At 44.8% G+C, this 16,155-nt stretch overlaps 1 protein-coding gene across 3 annotated transcripts; it reads right to left on the bottom strand.

Moving 5' to 3' along the window:
• Nucleotides 1-221: 221 nt before the first annotated feature.
• On the bottom strand, nt 222-15,297 carry cript (cysteine-rich PDZ-binding protein). 3 transcript variants are annotated; one of them, XM_085980568.1, is made up of 5 exons: nt 15,194-15,296; nt 13,563-13,628; nt 13,411-13,465; nt 8,007-8,110; nt 222-1,085 (listed from the first exon to the last, which is right to left on the bottom strand). In XM_085980568.1, the coding sequence occupies exons 1-5, from the start codon at nt 15,207-15,209 to the stop codon at nt 1,021-1,023; spliced, it is 306 nt and encodes a 101-aa protein (XP_085836694.1). In that variant the 5' UTR covers nt 15,210-15,296; the 3' UTR covers nt 222-1,020. The 3 variants fall into 3 exon arrangements, with proteins under 3 accessions (XP_085836694.1, XP_085836688.1, XP_085836695.1); XM_085980562.1 differs by lacking the exon at nt 222-1,085 and adding an exon at nt 1,092-4,487 and having other exon boundaries at nt 15,194-15,297; XM_085980569.1 differs by lacking the exons at nt 222-1,085; nt 15,194-15,296 and adding exons at nt 1,092-4,487; nt 15,059-15,187.
• Between the last annotated feature and the right edge of the window lie 858 nt (nt 15,298-16,155).

The raw sequence follows: 16,155 nt of genomic DNA, 5'->3' as shown, positions 1-16,155 counted from the left end.
ATGATTAACCCAAGTTTTTCTGAGCAGAGATGAAAAGGTACAGAACACAGGCAACATGGCCATCAGTGCAACAGCAATGCTTTAAACTATCCTGGTGATCTTGGATCATGCCAGACGTTGAAGATGATAATTTGAGTTAACAGCAGTTGATAGAGGAGGACACCTTCAATGAAAGAAGAACATTAATGACAATCAAAGCAAGTCTGAGTGACAATCTCTCATTGGATCCAATAGTTATTTTATTTTTTCCCCCAAACAGGTTATAACCAAAAATCTGTTACATAACATTTTAAGAAAAATTAAACAGATTACAAAAGCACTCAGGAATTCTGTAATTGAACTCAAAATACTAATTTCAGAAATGAAAAAAGCTCAAATTGCAGAACCCTTGATGAATATTCTCACTTCCCAATCTAGAACAGTGAAGCCAAGGTAGCAAACCAGCAATCGAGTATTCTACTAAGAAGTTCCCAAAGTTTAGTTTGTCACTGCTATCACACGGTAGCTAGTTTTACAATAAAAGCTGTCCATCACTTGTGTCTTTATAATTCCCCAGTAATTTTCTGTAGCACCTCCAGTTTCAGAGTGCTTGCTGCCACAGGAATAGTTTCATTTACTGCACACAGGCAATGGATGGAACTCATGTGCCATCGTGCACTCTGGACTTCGCTGCTCTCACATCTTGCCAGTATACAGCTCAGGTGATTGTGTTTCCACAACTTCAATTTGACATGTTGCCACCTGTCAAAGTCATACATAGTGACAACGCATTTTTTTTAATTTTTTTTTTTAACATATATATATATTTTTAAATTAAAATATACACACTAATAGATGCTACTAAGCAAATAAATTTAGTTCAGAAGTTTTGTTTACTTGCTATTTTTTTGCTTTAGAAATATGCATGTACTTTATCTCATTCAGGTACACGAGAGTTAGTTATTAACGTGCTCACGGCACACATTGGTCAGATGTTTCAATGACAGCCAATATACCCATAAGCATATCTTTAAAATGAAGTTATACAGATGTCTGCTTGTAGTTTTTAGTATCCAGGATTTTTTTGCCACACATTGCACAGATGCCTGTAACAAAAAAAAATCTGTTTAAGGTTCAAACATTTGATAATTCAGTTGACCAAAATAATAAAATTGCTCAAAAAGCAAAATACTGCAGATGCTGGAAATATGAAAAAACCAGAAAATGTTGGATGCACTCATCAGATCAGGCAGCATCTGTGGATAAAACAGACAAGTTGACATTTTGGAATGGACCCTGTGGTAAACCACTGTTATACCTGCCTGTGTGGGTGTTTGTATTCCACTGTGTACATGTCTGTACATGCCTCGGCTGACTCCTCCCACGAGTCCAGGTATAAAGGTGACGCTCCACAGTCCCTCTGTATTCTGGACTGGTCTACCACTCGAGGCACACCTTCATTCTCTTGTTAATAAAAGCCTGTTAGTTACTCGCTTAACCTCAGTCTTTTGAGTAATTGATAGCGCATCAGACCCTTCATCAGAACTGGAAGATTGTACAGATAAACAGTATTTAAATGAACAAAGCAAGGGATAGGGATAAAAACAGCCACACACACAAGAAAAGAAACAGAATAGGAACATGGGAACAGGAGGAGGCCATTTAGCCCCTCGAGCCAATTCCACCATTCAATTAGATCATGGCGGATCTGTACCTCAATTCCATTTACCCGCCTTTGCTCCATAGCCCTCAATACCCTCACCTAACAAAAATCTAGCTATCTCAGTTTTGAATTTTTCAATTGACCTAGTCTCAACAGCTTTTTGAGAGAGTTCCAGATTTCCAGCATCCTGTGTGTGAAGATGTCCTTCCTGACATCACCCCTGAATGGCCTAACTCTAATTTTAAGGTTATGTCCCTTTGTTCTGGACTCCCCCACCAGAGGAAATAGTTTTGCTCTATCTACCCTATTAAATTCTTTAATCATCGTAAACACCTCAATTAGATCACCCCTTAATCTTCTATACTCAAGGGAATACAAGCCAATGGTTCTCAAACTGGGGTCCGCGGACCTCTAGGGGTGTGTAGACAAAGTTCCTGCTAATTTGTTTTGGCCTGCGCGACTCCTTTAATGGGTTGTGCGGGCCACTCAAAATTCCGTGCATGCGCAGTTTTTCTATTTAAAAGCTGGCACACCGGCTGCGCGGGACCTTCAGGGATCTGCACGGCCGCGCAGCTCAAATGGAACATTGCCTGTAGAGACTTTACAGGGGTCCACAAAATAATTAGCTGGGAAAAGTCACTTCTATTCTACTTACAATTTTGAACATCCTATTTAGGATCTGGTTGACAGAAAAGCCATTTGGAATCAATGGCATAGAATTGGCTTCTGGAGTGTTCATGGTTAAGTGTTCGCGGTTGCTAAGTGATGTCAACCCCAGGCTCTGGCGCGGGATGCCTGGCGGGGATTGGCTGCGGCAGTCGGATAGAGGCAGCCGGCCAACAGACAGCAGAGGGAGGGGCACAGTGCGTCAGGCCGCTGCTCAGCTTCTTTTGGGACCCAATGGAGCGGCAGAAGGCGGCTCGCAGTTGCTGCAGCTCGGCTCCCGATGCTGCAACGTGGCCAAGCGGAGAACAAGAGTCCGCAGACTCGAACTGTGGGCACCAGGTGTCAGCCTCACTGAAGAAACAAAAGGTGAATTGGAGCCTAGTACAGTCGGTACACTCCCCGGTACAGCCAGTTCACGATCCCCTGCCCCTACAGATACTCTGAAGCGATACAAATGAGTTTAAATATATTTAAAACTTCCTGGTGCGGCGATGCCGGTGTTGGACTGGGGTGGACAAATGTAAGAAATCACACAACACCAGGTTATAGTCCAACAGCTTTATTTGAAATCACAAGCTTCCACGACAGAAGCTGGGGGTTCCCTGTACGATGGGTTTCAGGATGCCCTCAACGTATCCAGAGAGGTTCTCACACAGGGTTCCGTTGCCTGATACTACAGACTTCTTACAGAAACTCAGCACCCACGGACCAGTCGAACCAGGAACACTCCTCGCCATGATGGACATCTCGGCACTCTACACCAGTATCCCCCACGATGACGGCATCGTTGCGACAGCCTCAGTACTCAACACCAACAACAGCCAATCTCCAGACGCCATCCTACAACTCATCCGCTTCATCCTTGACCACAATGTCTTCACCTTCGACAACCAGTTCTTCACCCAAACACATGGAACAGCCATGGGGACAAAATTCGCACCCCAATACGCCAACATCTTCATGCACAAGTTCGAGCAAGACTTCTTCGCTGCACAGGACCTCCAACCAACGCTATACACCAGATACATCGATGACATTTTCTTCCTATGGACTCACGGCGAAGAATCACTGAAAAGACTACACGATAACATCAACAAGTTCCATCCCACCATCAAACTCACCATGGACTACTCCGCAGAATCGGTTTCATTCTTGGACACACAAATCTCCATCAAAGACGGACACCTCAGCACTTCACTCTACCGCAAGCCCACGGACAACCTCACGATGCTCCACTTCTCCAGCTTCCACCCTAACCACGTTAACGAAGCCATCCCCTATGGACAAGCCCTGCGAATACACAGGATCTGCTCAGACGAGGAGGAACGCGATGGACACCTACAGACGCTGAAAGACGCCCTTGTAAGAACGGGATATGACGCTCGACTCGTCGAGCGACAGTTCCGACGGGCGACAGCGAAAAATCGCATAGACCTCCTCAGAAGACAAACACGGGACACAACCAACAGAGTACCCTTCGTCGTCCAGTACTTCCCCGGAGCGGAGAAACTACGCCATGTTCTTCACAGCCTTCAACATGTCATCGATGACGATGAACACCTCGCTAAGGCCATCCCCACGCCTCCACTACTCGCCTTCAAACAGCCGCCTAACCTCAAACAGACCATCGTTCGCAGCAAATTACCCAGCTTTCAGGAGAACAGCGACCACGACACCACACAACCCTGCCACATCAACCTCTGCAAGACATGCCAGATCATCAACACAGATACCATCATCACACGTGAGGACACCACCCACCAGGTACATGGTACATACTCACGTGACTCAGCCAACGTTGTCTACCTCATACGTTGCAGGAAAGGATGCCCCGGAGCATGGTACATCAGCGAGACCATACAGACACTGCGATAATGGATGAACGGACACCGCGTAACAATGACCAGGCAGGAGTGGTCCCTCCCAGTCGGGGAACACTTCAGCAGTCAAGGACATTCAGCCTCCGATCTTCGGGTAAGCATTCCCCAAGGCGGCCTTCGAGACACACAACGCAAAAATCATTGAGCAGAAACTGATAGCCAAGTTCCGCACCCATGAGGACGGCCTGAACCGGGATCTTGGGTTCATGTCACGCTAGATGTAACCCCACCTGATGTAGGGTCATCCAGACTCGAGTCGTCGTTGGCTTGTTCTCTCCACACAGATGCGGCCGGACCTGCTGTGATTTCCAGCAAAAAAAATGTTTTTTGTCTGTTTTTTTGTTTTTCATACAGACCCCAGCATCTGCAACATTTGACCCCTTGTGTCCCCACCTCATTGTTCTTTGATGTAATGTTTTCCTGACTAACCTGTTTGGACACCATTTACACCTTTGATTGCTGTGATTATCGCTCTGCCGAGGTGTGATAAATGGCAGTTAGAAAGATTACCTGTAAACATCTGACATTATTCTCTGACTATATAAGCTGTGTTTTTATGCATCTCTCCACTTCACCCAACGAAGGAGCAGCGCTCCAAAAGCTTGTGATTTCAAATAAAGCTGTTGGACTATAACCTGGTGTTGTGTGATTTCTTACATTAAAACTTCCTGGTTAAAAACCAATGTACAATTAAAGCAAATCCACAGTGGGAAAAATTCAATTAAACCCAAATTACAGGTGGGAAAGTATCAGTTCACAATGCATTTTCTTACAATGCACCTTTCATGACTGAAGGCATGACAAGTACCTCCATTATCATAGAATGATACAACACATAAGGTGGCCATTCGGCCCATCGTGTCTGTACCGGCTCTTTGGTAGAGCTATCCAACTATTCCCACTCCCCCGCTCCTTCCACATAGCCCTGCAAATAAGTTTTCCCTTCAAGTATTTATCCAAGTCCCTATTGAAAGTTACTATTGAATCTGCTTCTACCACCCTTTCAGGCAGTGTATTCCAGATCACAACTCGCTGTGTAAAAAAAAAAAAAATTGTTTCTTTATATCGCCACTGGTTCTTTTGCCAATCAGTACCCAGAATTGGTAAAAGAAGCAATGAAGGTGCCGCTACCTTTCCCAACAACATACATCTGTGAAACATCATTTCCTGCTATGGGAGCAATGAAGACAAAGTACAGGCCCTTAAAAGCATTATTAAAACACTCTTTACAACAATGCAGCACTTTCATATTGTATTATATACAGTATTATAATTTAGATGGGGGGTCCATGATTACCAATCCATTTGAAAAGGAATCCTTCAACCAAAAAGATTGAGAACCACTGGTCTATGCAACCAGTCTCATAATTTAAGCCTTTTAGCCACAATATAATTCTGGTGAATCTGCACAGCACCCCCTCCAAGGCCAACATGTCCTTCCTGAGTTGCAGTGCCCAGAACTGAATGCAGTGCTCCAGATGCAGTCTTACCAGAGCTTTAAACAACGGTGGCATAATTTTAACCCTTTGTTTTCCTGCCACCTTGCGATAAAGGTTAACTTTCAATTAGCTTTTTAAGTTATGTTTTGTACCTATCCACGAGCTTTTAGTTATTTCTGTATTTGGACACATAATTCTCTCTGCTCCTCCACAGTTCCTAGCTTACCATTTAGAAAATACTCTGATCTATCTTTTTTTTTTGTCTTAAAATACTCCTGTGCAACGCCTTGGGGCGTTTTACTACGTTAAAAGGTGCTATATAAATGCAAGTTGTTGTTGTTAGGTCCAAAGTGGATGACCTCACACTTCCCCACACTGAACTCCATCTGCCAGTTTTGCACTCCTGGTATCGATCAGTCTCTTTGCAACTTTCTGCTCCCATCTGCACTACTAACTGTGCCCACCTAACTTAGTGGCAGAATGATCGGTAAAGGAGATGGTTAAACATTATAAGTCATATTAGCAGGAGACAATAGGCATAATGAAAGAAATTAAAAGAAATAAAGGGCATGTATGAGACAGTATATGTGAATAGCTAAAAAAGAGTAGGGGATAAGCAGGTAGAAAGGGAAGCAAGACAAACTAGTAAACCTACCCAACTCTCATTACGCCTCCTATTGTCTTATGGTTATCTAATTTCTGCCATTTATACAGCTCCTGTTCTTCACTTAAGCACTTTACAGGTCATTCTATTTCGAATGAGTTTTTTTGCTTCTTCCCCTTGTTCCTTTTGAAATGCTGCTCATTTTCCAGTTCTGATGAATGGTTCATATCGGACACATCAATTTGTCTCTTTTCTGCAGAGATTATGTGCTTGCTGAGTGTTTCCAGCATTTCCTGTTTCTGTTTTAATAAAATTGATGGGTAGAAATGCTGCACAAAAGCTCTCCACAGAAATTTGGAATTATCGATGGCTCAAAAGAGTAACAAGACAGGAATTCAATTCTGAAGAAGGGCCTGGCCTAAAACATTGACCCGTCTGTTCTCTCCAAGAACACTGACTGACCTACTGTGGGTTTCCAGCATTTTCTTGTTGGGTTTCATACCTGCAACATTTGCAGGTTTTTTTTTTTGCTTTTCAACCGTAATTTAACTGACTGGTTTAGATGACAAAACATATGATTTTTGAAGTTTTCCTTTTTATGTAGGAATGAACAAAAATTAATTAGCTGGAAAATATTGCTGCAAGAGATAGAAATGCTTTACTTAAAACAGCAGCAGACTATAAAAATGTCTACTACATACATTTGGAAGCAAAGAATTCTGATTAAACAGAAACTATTCTAAAATTACTGCAAATATCATTTTCAGCTACACTGACAGCACTCCACAAACATTTTCAACACAATCTCCTGAATGATAAATACCAGTTTAAATTGATGAGTTTTTCCCCGTAGACGAGTACAGGTAGACTACCCTTTATCCAAACTTCCGAAAACCGAAACCCTCTAAAAACCGAAGGTTTTTTCGTTCAGCGTAAGTCGTGCGCACGACATGACCAGAGTGGCGCACGACTTACGCTGAGCAGGGCAGAGGGTCACTGAGTTCCCTCCTGGGTAGGAGATTGCAGGCCGAGCCGGGCAGTGTGAAGGAGGTATACCGGGAGAGTGAACCCAACAATACAGCGGCCTGTCCGATATTCTTTTATCCCCCCCCGAACCCCCCCCACCCTTTCGGATAAGGGATAGTGTATCCTTTTTCCGCACTTCCGAAAAGCGAAATCCTCTGAAAACCGAAAATGTTTTCGTTCAGCGTAAGTCGTGCGCACGACCCCGACCGACCCCCACCCCCGACCCCCCCGCCGACCCCCACCCCCGACCCCCCCCTTTTCGGATAAGGGATAGTGTACCAGCCTTTATCCGCACTTCCGAAAACAGAAAACCTCTGAAAACCGAAAGTGTTTTCATTCAGCGTAAGTCGTGCGCACGACCCCGACCCCCGCCAACCCCCACCCCCGCCGACCCCCACCCCCGACCCCCCGCCGACCCCCACCCCCAACAAATTTCCCAGTCTTATAAAATACCTTCCGAAATCCGAAATTTTCCGGAAACCGAAACACGGCTGGTCCTGAGGTTTTCAGATAAAGGATAGTCTACCTGTATATTACATAGAAACATAGAAGATAGGAGCCGGAGTAGGCCATTTGGCCCCTCGAGCCTGCTCCGCCATTCAATGAGATCATGGCTGATCATCCAAATTCAGTATCCTGTCCCTGCCTTCTCTCCATATCCCTTGATCCCTTTAGCCTTAAGAAATATATCTAACTTGATATTGTTATCTCAAAATGATTAAAACAAAATCAAAATGGCCAACACGTACCTTTTTTGTATGCACAGCCCTGACAATAATTAGATCCAGCCTGGTGAACTGCACTTTTACAGATACGACATACTGAAAATCTGCTCTTTCCATAAGGATCAAACCTAAAGGGAAAAAATTATTTTGCGCGTTAAGTTTTCATTTAACTATTTCGGAATGCAAGACTGTAGAAAGGCAGATTTTAAGGGAACAAGGAGTGAGCTCAGGAAACTGGACTGGACAGTACTGTTTGAGGGAAAAGGCGTGGAAGTGGCTTAGAAGTTTAGAAATATTTTACGTAGTACAGAACTGCCACATCCCACTAGGGGAGAAGAATATCGGAGGGAAAGGATTGATGTGGGCAACAGTGGAAGCAACATGGGGAATAAGAGCAAAAATGAGTTTGTTCCTAAAATAAACAAACTATAGTGGAGCAAAACAAATACAAGAGCAGGTAAAGAAAGTTAAAAAATTAGTCAGAAGAGCCTAAATCAAAAGTAAGGTTAGGAAAGCAGAGGACATTAAATATTAAAAGAAAAGAAATGTCAAACATTTCTTTATTCACAGCAAGTGGGTAATAAAAAGCAAATAGTGGGTGGGGCCTGTGAGAGATCCCAAAGGTTGCATATCAAGGCACAGCAAACACAGTAAACTAATCTTTGTGTCTTCACAGAAGTTACGTTTCCAGAAGGAATGGAGAAAATACTGATGGAAATAGAAATGTCAAATAAGTCAGTCACTGATAGGCTAGTAAGTTAAGGGAAGAGAAGGCACCCGGCTTGGATGAAGTTCAAGGATATTTAAAGAATTGCCCAGTGAAATTAGTCACATCGTTCCCATTATCTTTAGGGAATTATTACAAATGAGTCATGTCCAAGGAATAAAAATAGATAAAATAACACCAATCTTTAAAAAAGGGGCATAGGGACAAACTGGGAAAGTACAGGCCAGAGGGCCTAATTGTGTCTACAGTGTCTACAGCCTGAGGAAGAGTGCGTTTGAAGACCAGGACTTCAAACCCAGCACTAAGCTCATGGTCTACAGAGCAGCAGTGATACCCGCCCTGCTGTATGCCTCAGAGACATGGACCATGTACAGCAGGCACCTCAAAGCACTGGAGAGGTACCACCAACGCTGCCTCCGCAAGATCCTGCAAATCCATTGGCAGGATAGGCGCACCAACATCAGTGTTCTCGCTCAGGCCAACATCCCCAACATTGAAGCTTTGACCACGCTCGATCAGCTCCGATGGACGGGTCACATTGTCCGCATGCCCGATATGAGACTCCCAAAACAAGCGCTCTACTCGGAGCTCCGACACGGCAAGACAGCCCCAGGTGGGCAGAGGAAATGCTTCAAGGACACCCTCAAAGCCTCCTTGAAAAAGTGCAACATCCCCACTGACACCTGGAAATCCCTGGTCCCAAGACCGCACAAAGTGGAGGAGAAGCATCCGGGAAGGCGCCGAACACCTCGAGTCTCTTCGCTGGGAGCAAGCGGAAGCCAAGCGCAAACAGCACACGTCAACCCAAGCACCCCACTCACCCGCCGCTTCAACCACCGTCTGCCCCACCGGTGACAGAGACTGTAGGTCCCGCATTGGACTCATCAGTCACCTGAGAACTCACTTTTAATGCGGAAGCAAGCCATCCTCGGTTCCGAGGGACTGCCTAAGAGAGAGATTAGAAGGCATCCCGAAAGATGGGATAATAAAACAGAGATAGATGCTGCATGGTAAGAGGGAGTCAGCATTAATTTGTGGGAGGAAGGTCTGGTCGAATAACCTTTTAGATCTTTGAGATTATGATTTTGTGGAAGAGAATTTCTGCGGATGCAATATACTGCCTTGAGGATTAATTACTTGTGTAGCAGAGTATTAAAAGCTTTACTGCAGTCAAAATATATCACATCCACAGAAATTCTCATCAACAAAATCGTAATTTCCTCAGAACTAAAAGATTTTTCGGCAAGACACAATTTCTCCCACAATTTAATGCGGACTTCCTCTTATTAATGCGGACTTCCTGGGATGCTGAGAAACTCCAGGATGATTTGGACAGGTTGGGTGATTGGGCAGAAGCATGGCTGATGCAATATAACGTGGATAAATGTGAGGTTATCCACTTTGGTGGCAAAAACAGGAAGGCAGATTATTATCTGAATGGCAATAGATTGGGAGAAGGGGAAGTGCAACGAGACCTGGGTGTCCTTGTGCACCAGTCGCTGAAGGTAAGCATGCAGGTGCAGCAGGCAGTTAAGAAGGCAAATGGTATGTTGGCCTTCCTAGCGAGAGGGTTTGAGTACAGGAACAAGGATGTCTTGCTGCAGTTGTACAGGGCCTTGGTGAGACCACACCTTGAGTATTCTGTGCAGTTTTGGTCGCCTTATCCGAGGATGTTCTTGCCATGGAAGGAATTCAGCGAAGATTCACCAGGCTGATACCTGGGATGGCAGGAATGACGTATGAGGAGAGATTGGGTCGATTGGGCTTGTACTCGCTGGAGTTTAGAAGAATGAGAGGGGATCTCATTGAAACTTATAAAATTCTGACAGGACTGGACAGACTAGATGCAGGAAGGATGTTCCCGATGGTCAGGGTGTCCAGAACCAGGGGTCACAGTCTAAGGATAATGGGTAGGCCATTTAGTACAGAAATGAGGAGGAATTTCTTCAACCTAAGAGTGGTGAACCTGTGGAGTTCTCTACCACAGAAGGCAGTAGAGGCCAATTCATTAAATATATTCAAGAAGGAGTTGGATATATTTCTTAAGACTAAAGGGATCAAGGGGTATGGGGATTAAGCAGGGACCGGGTACTGAATTTGGATGATCAGCCATGATCTCATTGAATGGCGGAGCAGCCTCGAGGGGCCGAATGGCCTACTCCTATCTTCTATGTTTCTATGTTTCTAACCATGCAGCACCTATCTGTTTTATTATCCCATCTTTTGGGATGCCTTCTAATACAAAATAGCAAAATACTGCGGGTGCTGGAAATCCAAAATAACAACAGAAAATGCCGGAAAATCTCAGCAGGTCAGGCAACATCCGTGGAGAGAAATTTGAGTTGACGTTTCGTGCCAATCTGTCCCTGACAAAAGGACTGCAGAGTCTTTTCTGGTCCTGTACTTTCCTATGTAAGAAATGAGCAGAAATTACCTCCAAATAAATATTGCAAAGACCAAAGCCATTGTCTGCAGTCCCCACCACAATCTCTGCTCACTAGCCACCGACTCCATCCCTCTCTCTGGCCACTGTCTTAGGCTGAACCAGACCGTTCGCAATCTTGGCCTCCTACTTAACCAAGAGATGAGCTTCCAACCCCATATCCTCGCCATCACCAAGACCGCCTACTTCCACCTCCGTAACATCACTCATATCTGCCCCTGCCTCAGCTCATCTGCTGCTGAAGCCCTTATCCATGCTTTGTGAACTGCATACTTGACTATTCCAATGCTCTCCTGGTCGGCCTCCCATGTTCCACCGTCCATAAACTTGAGCTTATCCAAAACTCTACTGCCAGTATCCTAACTCACGCTAAATCCTGTTCACCCATCACCCCTGTACTTGCTGACCTACATTGACTCCCGGTCCAGCAACACCTCGATTTAAAAATTCCCATTCTTGTTTTCAAATCCCTCCATGGCCTTGCCCCTCCCCATCTCTGTAACCTCCTCCTGCCCTACAACACTCCGACATCTCTGCGCTCCTCCAAGTCTGGCCTCTTGTGCATACCCGATTTTCATCACAGCTGCCTCGGCCCCGAGAGCTCTGGAATTCCTTCCCTAAACCTCAATACCTCTCTCTACTCCTTTAAGATGCTCCTTAAAACCTATCTCTTTGCCCAAGCTTTCGGTCACCTGTCCCGATATCTCCTTATGTGGGTTGGTATAATGCTCCAGTGAAGCACCTTGGGACGTTTTACTACTTTAAAGACACTATATAAATGCAGGTTGTTGTTGATGTTTTAAGACATTTTGTTTTGGGAAAACTGACCTTTTTAAAAAAAGAAAAGTGGCATACGAGTTTAAAAATATAGCTGGCTTATATTTTGTGCTGAAGGTTGAAACAACAACTTGCATTTATATAGCACCTTTAACTAAGAAAGCGTCCTAAGGTGGTTGACCGAAACGCAATCAGATAATAATTGACATTGAAATTAGGAGGGAAGACCAAAAGCTTGGTCAAAAAGATTTTAAACAGGGTCTTAAAGGAGGTAGAGAGACGGAAACGTTTAGGAAGGGAATTCTATACATTAGGGCCAAGACGGCTGATGGGACCGCCGTTAATGGTGGGGGGTGATGGATGTGCGAGGCCAAAGTTGCAGGAACGCAGAGCTCTCGAAGGTTTGCAGGGCTGGAGGATTTCAGCAGCAGATGGCTGAGGCAGGGGCGGAGACGGAGAATGTTAGAGGTGGAAGTAGACGGTCTTTGTGATGGAGTGGATGTGGTTTCAGAAGCTCAGCTTGGAGTCAGATAGGACGCCATGGTTGCAAAGTCTGATTCAGTGACCTGGGAGAGGGATGGAATCGGCGGCGAGGGAACCAAATTTGTCGCAGGGCGGTACGAAGACAATAACTTTGGTCCTTCCAATGTTTAACTGAAGAAAATTGCAGCTTATCTAGGATGTCAAATAAGCAGCTTGACAACACGGAGGCCGTGGAGTGGGTTGACAGAGGTTGTGGTGGGGTAGAGATGGGTGTCATCAGCGTACATGTGGAACTTGACACCATGTCTTTGGATAATGTTGTCAAGGGACAGCATATAGATGAGGAATAAGAGATGCGAAACACTGAAAAGTTTAGATGACATTAAAAATCACAAGAGTGAAACTCAAACAATTTAGTAATGTGAATTCCTCAAGTCGGCTGCTTTTCTTAGAGAACTTATTATTCACTGCTACATATACAAACTATGTAAATATTGAAAATCAACACTAGGTTAAAATTTAAAACCTTTTAGCAGTGTCACAAGGCACACCCTTCTGTGAATTATAGAATTATGATAGTGCAAATATGTTTCTCAAAATCATTCAAAAAAAGCATACAAACAAATGAATCCTATTTAAACACAGTACCAAGCATACAGATCAAATGGTCCCAGGTTCAATTCCTAGTCCAGGCGGTTAGTTAACCTGAGTCAAATCAGCAGCTGGAACACTGCGGTCAATCCACAATTCAGCCAGGGTTCCCACTCCCGATCTTTACCCAGCAATCCAGCTGAAAAAAATATATCTACATAATGAGGACTGATTGGCTGTGTTGCTATCCACAACCAAGTTGCTAGAAACACACATTGCCCAAGCTCATACATTAAAAATGACCACGTGAGCCGGGTACTGGAGTGTTGCCAGTACCTGCAGAAACCTGTGTGCACCGTCAACATTCAGGGACAAGTTTATCTTTGAAAACGTAGCTTTATACCAACCTTGCTTTTTTAGAAGTCAAAGCCTTGTTTTCATTGATCTTGCGACCACCACTTTCTGTATAAATAAAATTGCAACTTAAGTTAAAAAGACATGCTCCCAAAGAGTATAAAAATAATTTAAATCCAATGCAGCAACTGAATTTGGTTTGTACCCATTGTGTTTCTTGATCCATCTTTCCAAGTATCTGGAGTAATAACTCTTCCCAGCTTCTTTTCACCTATATAGCAATACATAAACAATAAATTAAATGGACCCACCAATAAAGGGGAAACATTGGGAATCTTATCCATATTCATTGACTGGGAGACACCGAGATGTCTCGAGGACATGAAAAGTTTTTTTTAAATACAAGTTCTTTCTTTATGATTAAAAGATAAGAGATGCCACAGACATCAACATTTCTCGAGGAAAGGAAGGCTGGAGATGGGGCAGTGTTTGGAAGTACAGAGGGATCAAGGGTGGGTTTTCTAAGGAGAGGGTGATGACGGCAGATTTGACGGTGAGGAGGACAGTACCCGAGGAGAGGGAACTGTTAACAAGATCAGCTGAAGGGAAGTAAGGTGGTCAGCAGTTTGGTGGGAATAGGGTCAAAGAAGCAAGAGGTGGATCTCACTGACAAGTTGAGCTTGGAGATGGCATGAGGGGAGCTAGGGGAGAAACTAAAGATGCGAGTTCAGGGCTAGAGCAGGGGGGAGACTTGGCTTGGTGGAAGGGAGGGATGCGGCAGAGACAGTTGCCACCAAATTGACACCAGTGCTCTGTGGGCCAGTGTGAGGAGTGGCTACGGACCAGTAACACAGGAGAGAACTAGAGCCACTGGCCGATGTAGTTAAAATCAGCCCCAGGACGTCGCTGCAGGAGTTCCTCAGGGCAGTGTCCTAGGCCCAACCATCGTCAGCTGCTTCATCAATGACCTTTCCTCCAACATAAGGTCACATATGGGGATGTTCGCTGACAACTGCAGTGTTCAGTGCCATTCACAACTCCTCAGATAATGAAGCAGTCCATGCCCGCATGCAACAGGATCTGGACGATGCTCAGGCTTGGGCTTATAAGTGGCAGGTAACATTTGTGTCACACAAGTGCCAGGCAATGACAAGCGAGAGTCCAACCACCTTCCCTTGACATTCAACGGCATTACCATCGCCGAATACCCCACCATTAACATCCTGGGGTCACCTTTGACCAGAAACTTAACTGGACCAGCCACATAAATACTGTGGCAACAAGAGCTGGTCAGAGGCTAGGTATTCTGCGGTGTCTCTCCTCCTGACTCCCCAAAGCCTTTCCACCATCTACAAGGCACAAGTAAGGAGGGTGATGGAATACTCTCCACTTGCCTGGATGAGTACAACTCCAAGGACAATCAAGATCCTGGAACTCCCTCCCTAACAGCACTGTGGGATTACCTTCACCACACGGACTGCAGCGGTTCAAGGCGGCGGCTCACCACCACCTACTCAAGGGCAATTAGATTTGGGCAATAAATGCTGGCCTTGCCAGCGACGCCCACATCCCAGGAAGGAATAAAAAAAAGTTGTCACCAAATCGACACCAGTGGCTACGGACTAGTAACACAGGAGAAAACTGGAGCCGCCGGTCGATGTAGTTAAAAATCACAGGCCGCAGGTTTAACGGGGCAGTCACCGGCGGCGATCGCTGCTGTAGCGCCGGGCCGCGCAGAGGGCAGGTCCGTGAGAAACACACAACCACACCGGAGCCTCCCACCCTCAATCCCCGGAGTCTGGTCCTGCCCGGGCCGCGCTCCCCGGGATCACTCACATTTCTCACAGACCATTCTGTCCGCCTCTCCGATAGCTCACTTCCGGCAACAATCTCCCGTATTTCCGCTGCGGAAGCGGCCTCCTCATTGGCTCAAAAGACAACCACAAAGAAAGGTTGCCACCTGGGTCTTAGTGCGAGCCCGTCGCAATACTCCTGAGGTTATTAATGGTTTTAAGCAGCCTGTTACTCATATACATACGTTTTGCTGAAAATGTATATAAAACATTTATATAAAAATATAAAAATTGCAGATTTTTCTTACAGGCTTGTCAAGTGTCACTGCTAGGAGCATACATGCTAACTATCAGCTTTTCGACCCATGTGTCAGCTTGCCACAGAAAGAAGTTTTCATACTGGGCTTGGAAGTTGTCAATGTGAACCAAGCAGTCAGAAAGCACAACTGGAAGCTGTCAGAACCGATTGGTTGGAAGGAGAACTGATGGTTGACAGACTATTTTTTGCCCCAATGTAGGTTGCATATAAACAAGAGCCAAAGTCTTTAAGTCGAGATAATGGTTTGAGAACCACAGTTGCAGGTGTTTTAATTTAGTGTTTGTCTTCAAAGAAATTGGATATAACAAATAAGCTGCTGAAATTCAGCTTATAAAAACTTTTAATATTCTTGAAGGGATCTTTCTGGGGCATGCCTGGATTTTTTTTTATTCAAGGCTAGTTGCAGCTTTTTTTGAGATAAGGAAAATGTTCTTTGATGTGAATGTTAACTGGTGATGTTGAGCATTCTTGTCCCTGCATTGGGAGAAATTGCCATGGTTTGGAAGTGAAGACACGGGGGGAGGGGGTACAGACTACCCAATGCTTCCGGGAATGAGAGAAATTGTGGATTGGCTCAAGGGATGGGGATCCTCTATTGGTACACCGCCAGCACGTTGCAACCACTCTGACACTGGATAATGCTAATTTACATTACTTTCAATGGGTGACATCTCCTTGACAATACT

This window comes from Somniosus microcephalus, chromosome 3 (genome assembly GCF_052327205.1).
Source record: "Somniosus microcephalus isolate GS21.2 chromosome 3, FLI_Smic_1.0, whole genome shotgun sequence".
NCBI classification, from domain to species: Eukaryota; Metazoa; Chordata; class Chondrichthyes; order Squaliformes; family Somniosidae; genus Somniosus; species Somniosus microcephalus.
This window is presented reverse-complemented; position numbering and strand designations above follow the sequence as displayed.

Excerpts from the sequence above, each read along its gene's own strand:
- cript (XM_085980562.1), bottom strand. Across the intron at positions 13,466-13,562 it reads TGGATCAAGAAACACAATGG|AAAGTGGTGGTCGCAAGATC; the intron begins GTACAAACCAAA and ends TTATTTATACAG. Across the intron at positions 8,111-13,410 it reads TTGACTTCTAAAAAAGCAAG|GTTTGATCCTTATGGAAAGA; the intron begins GTTGGTATAAAG and ends TTTTCCCTTTAG.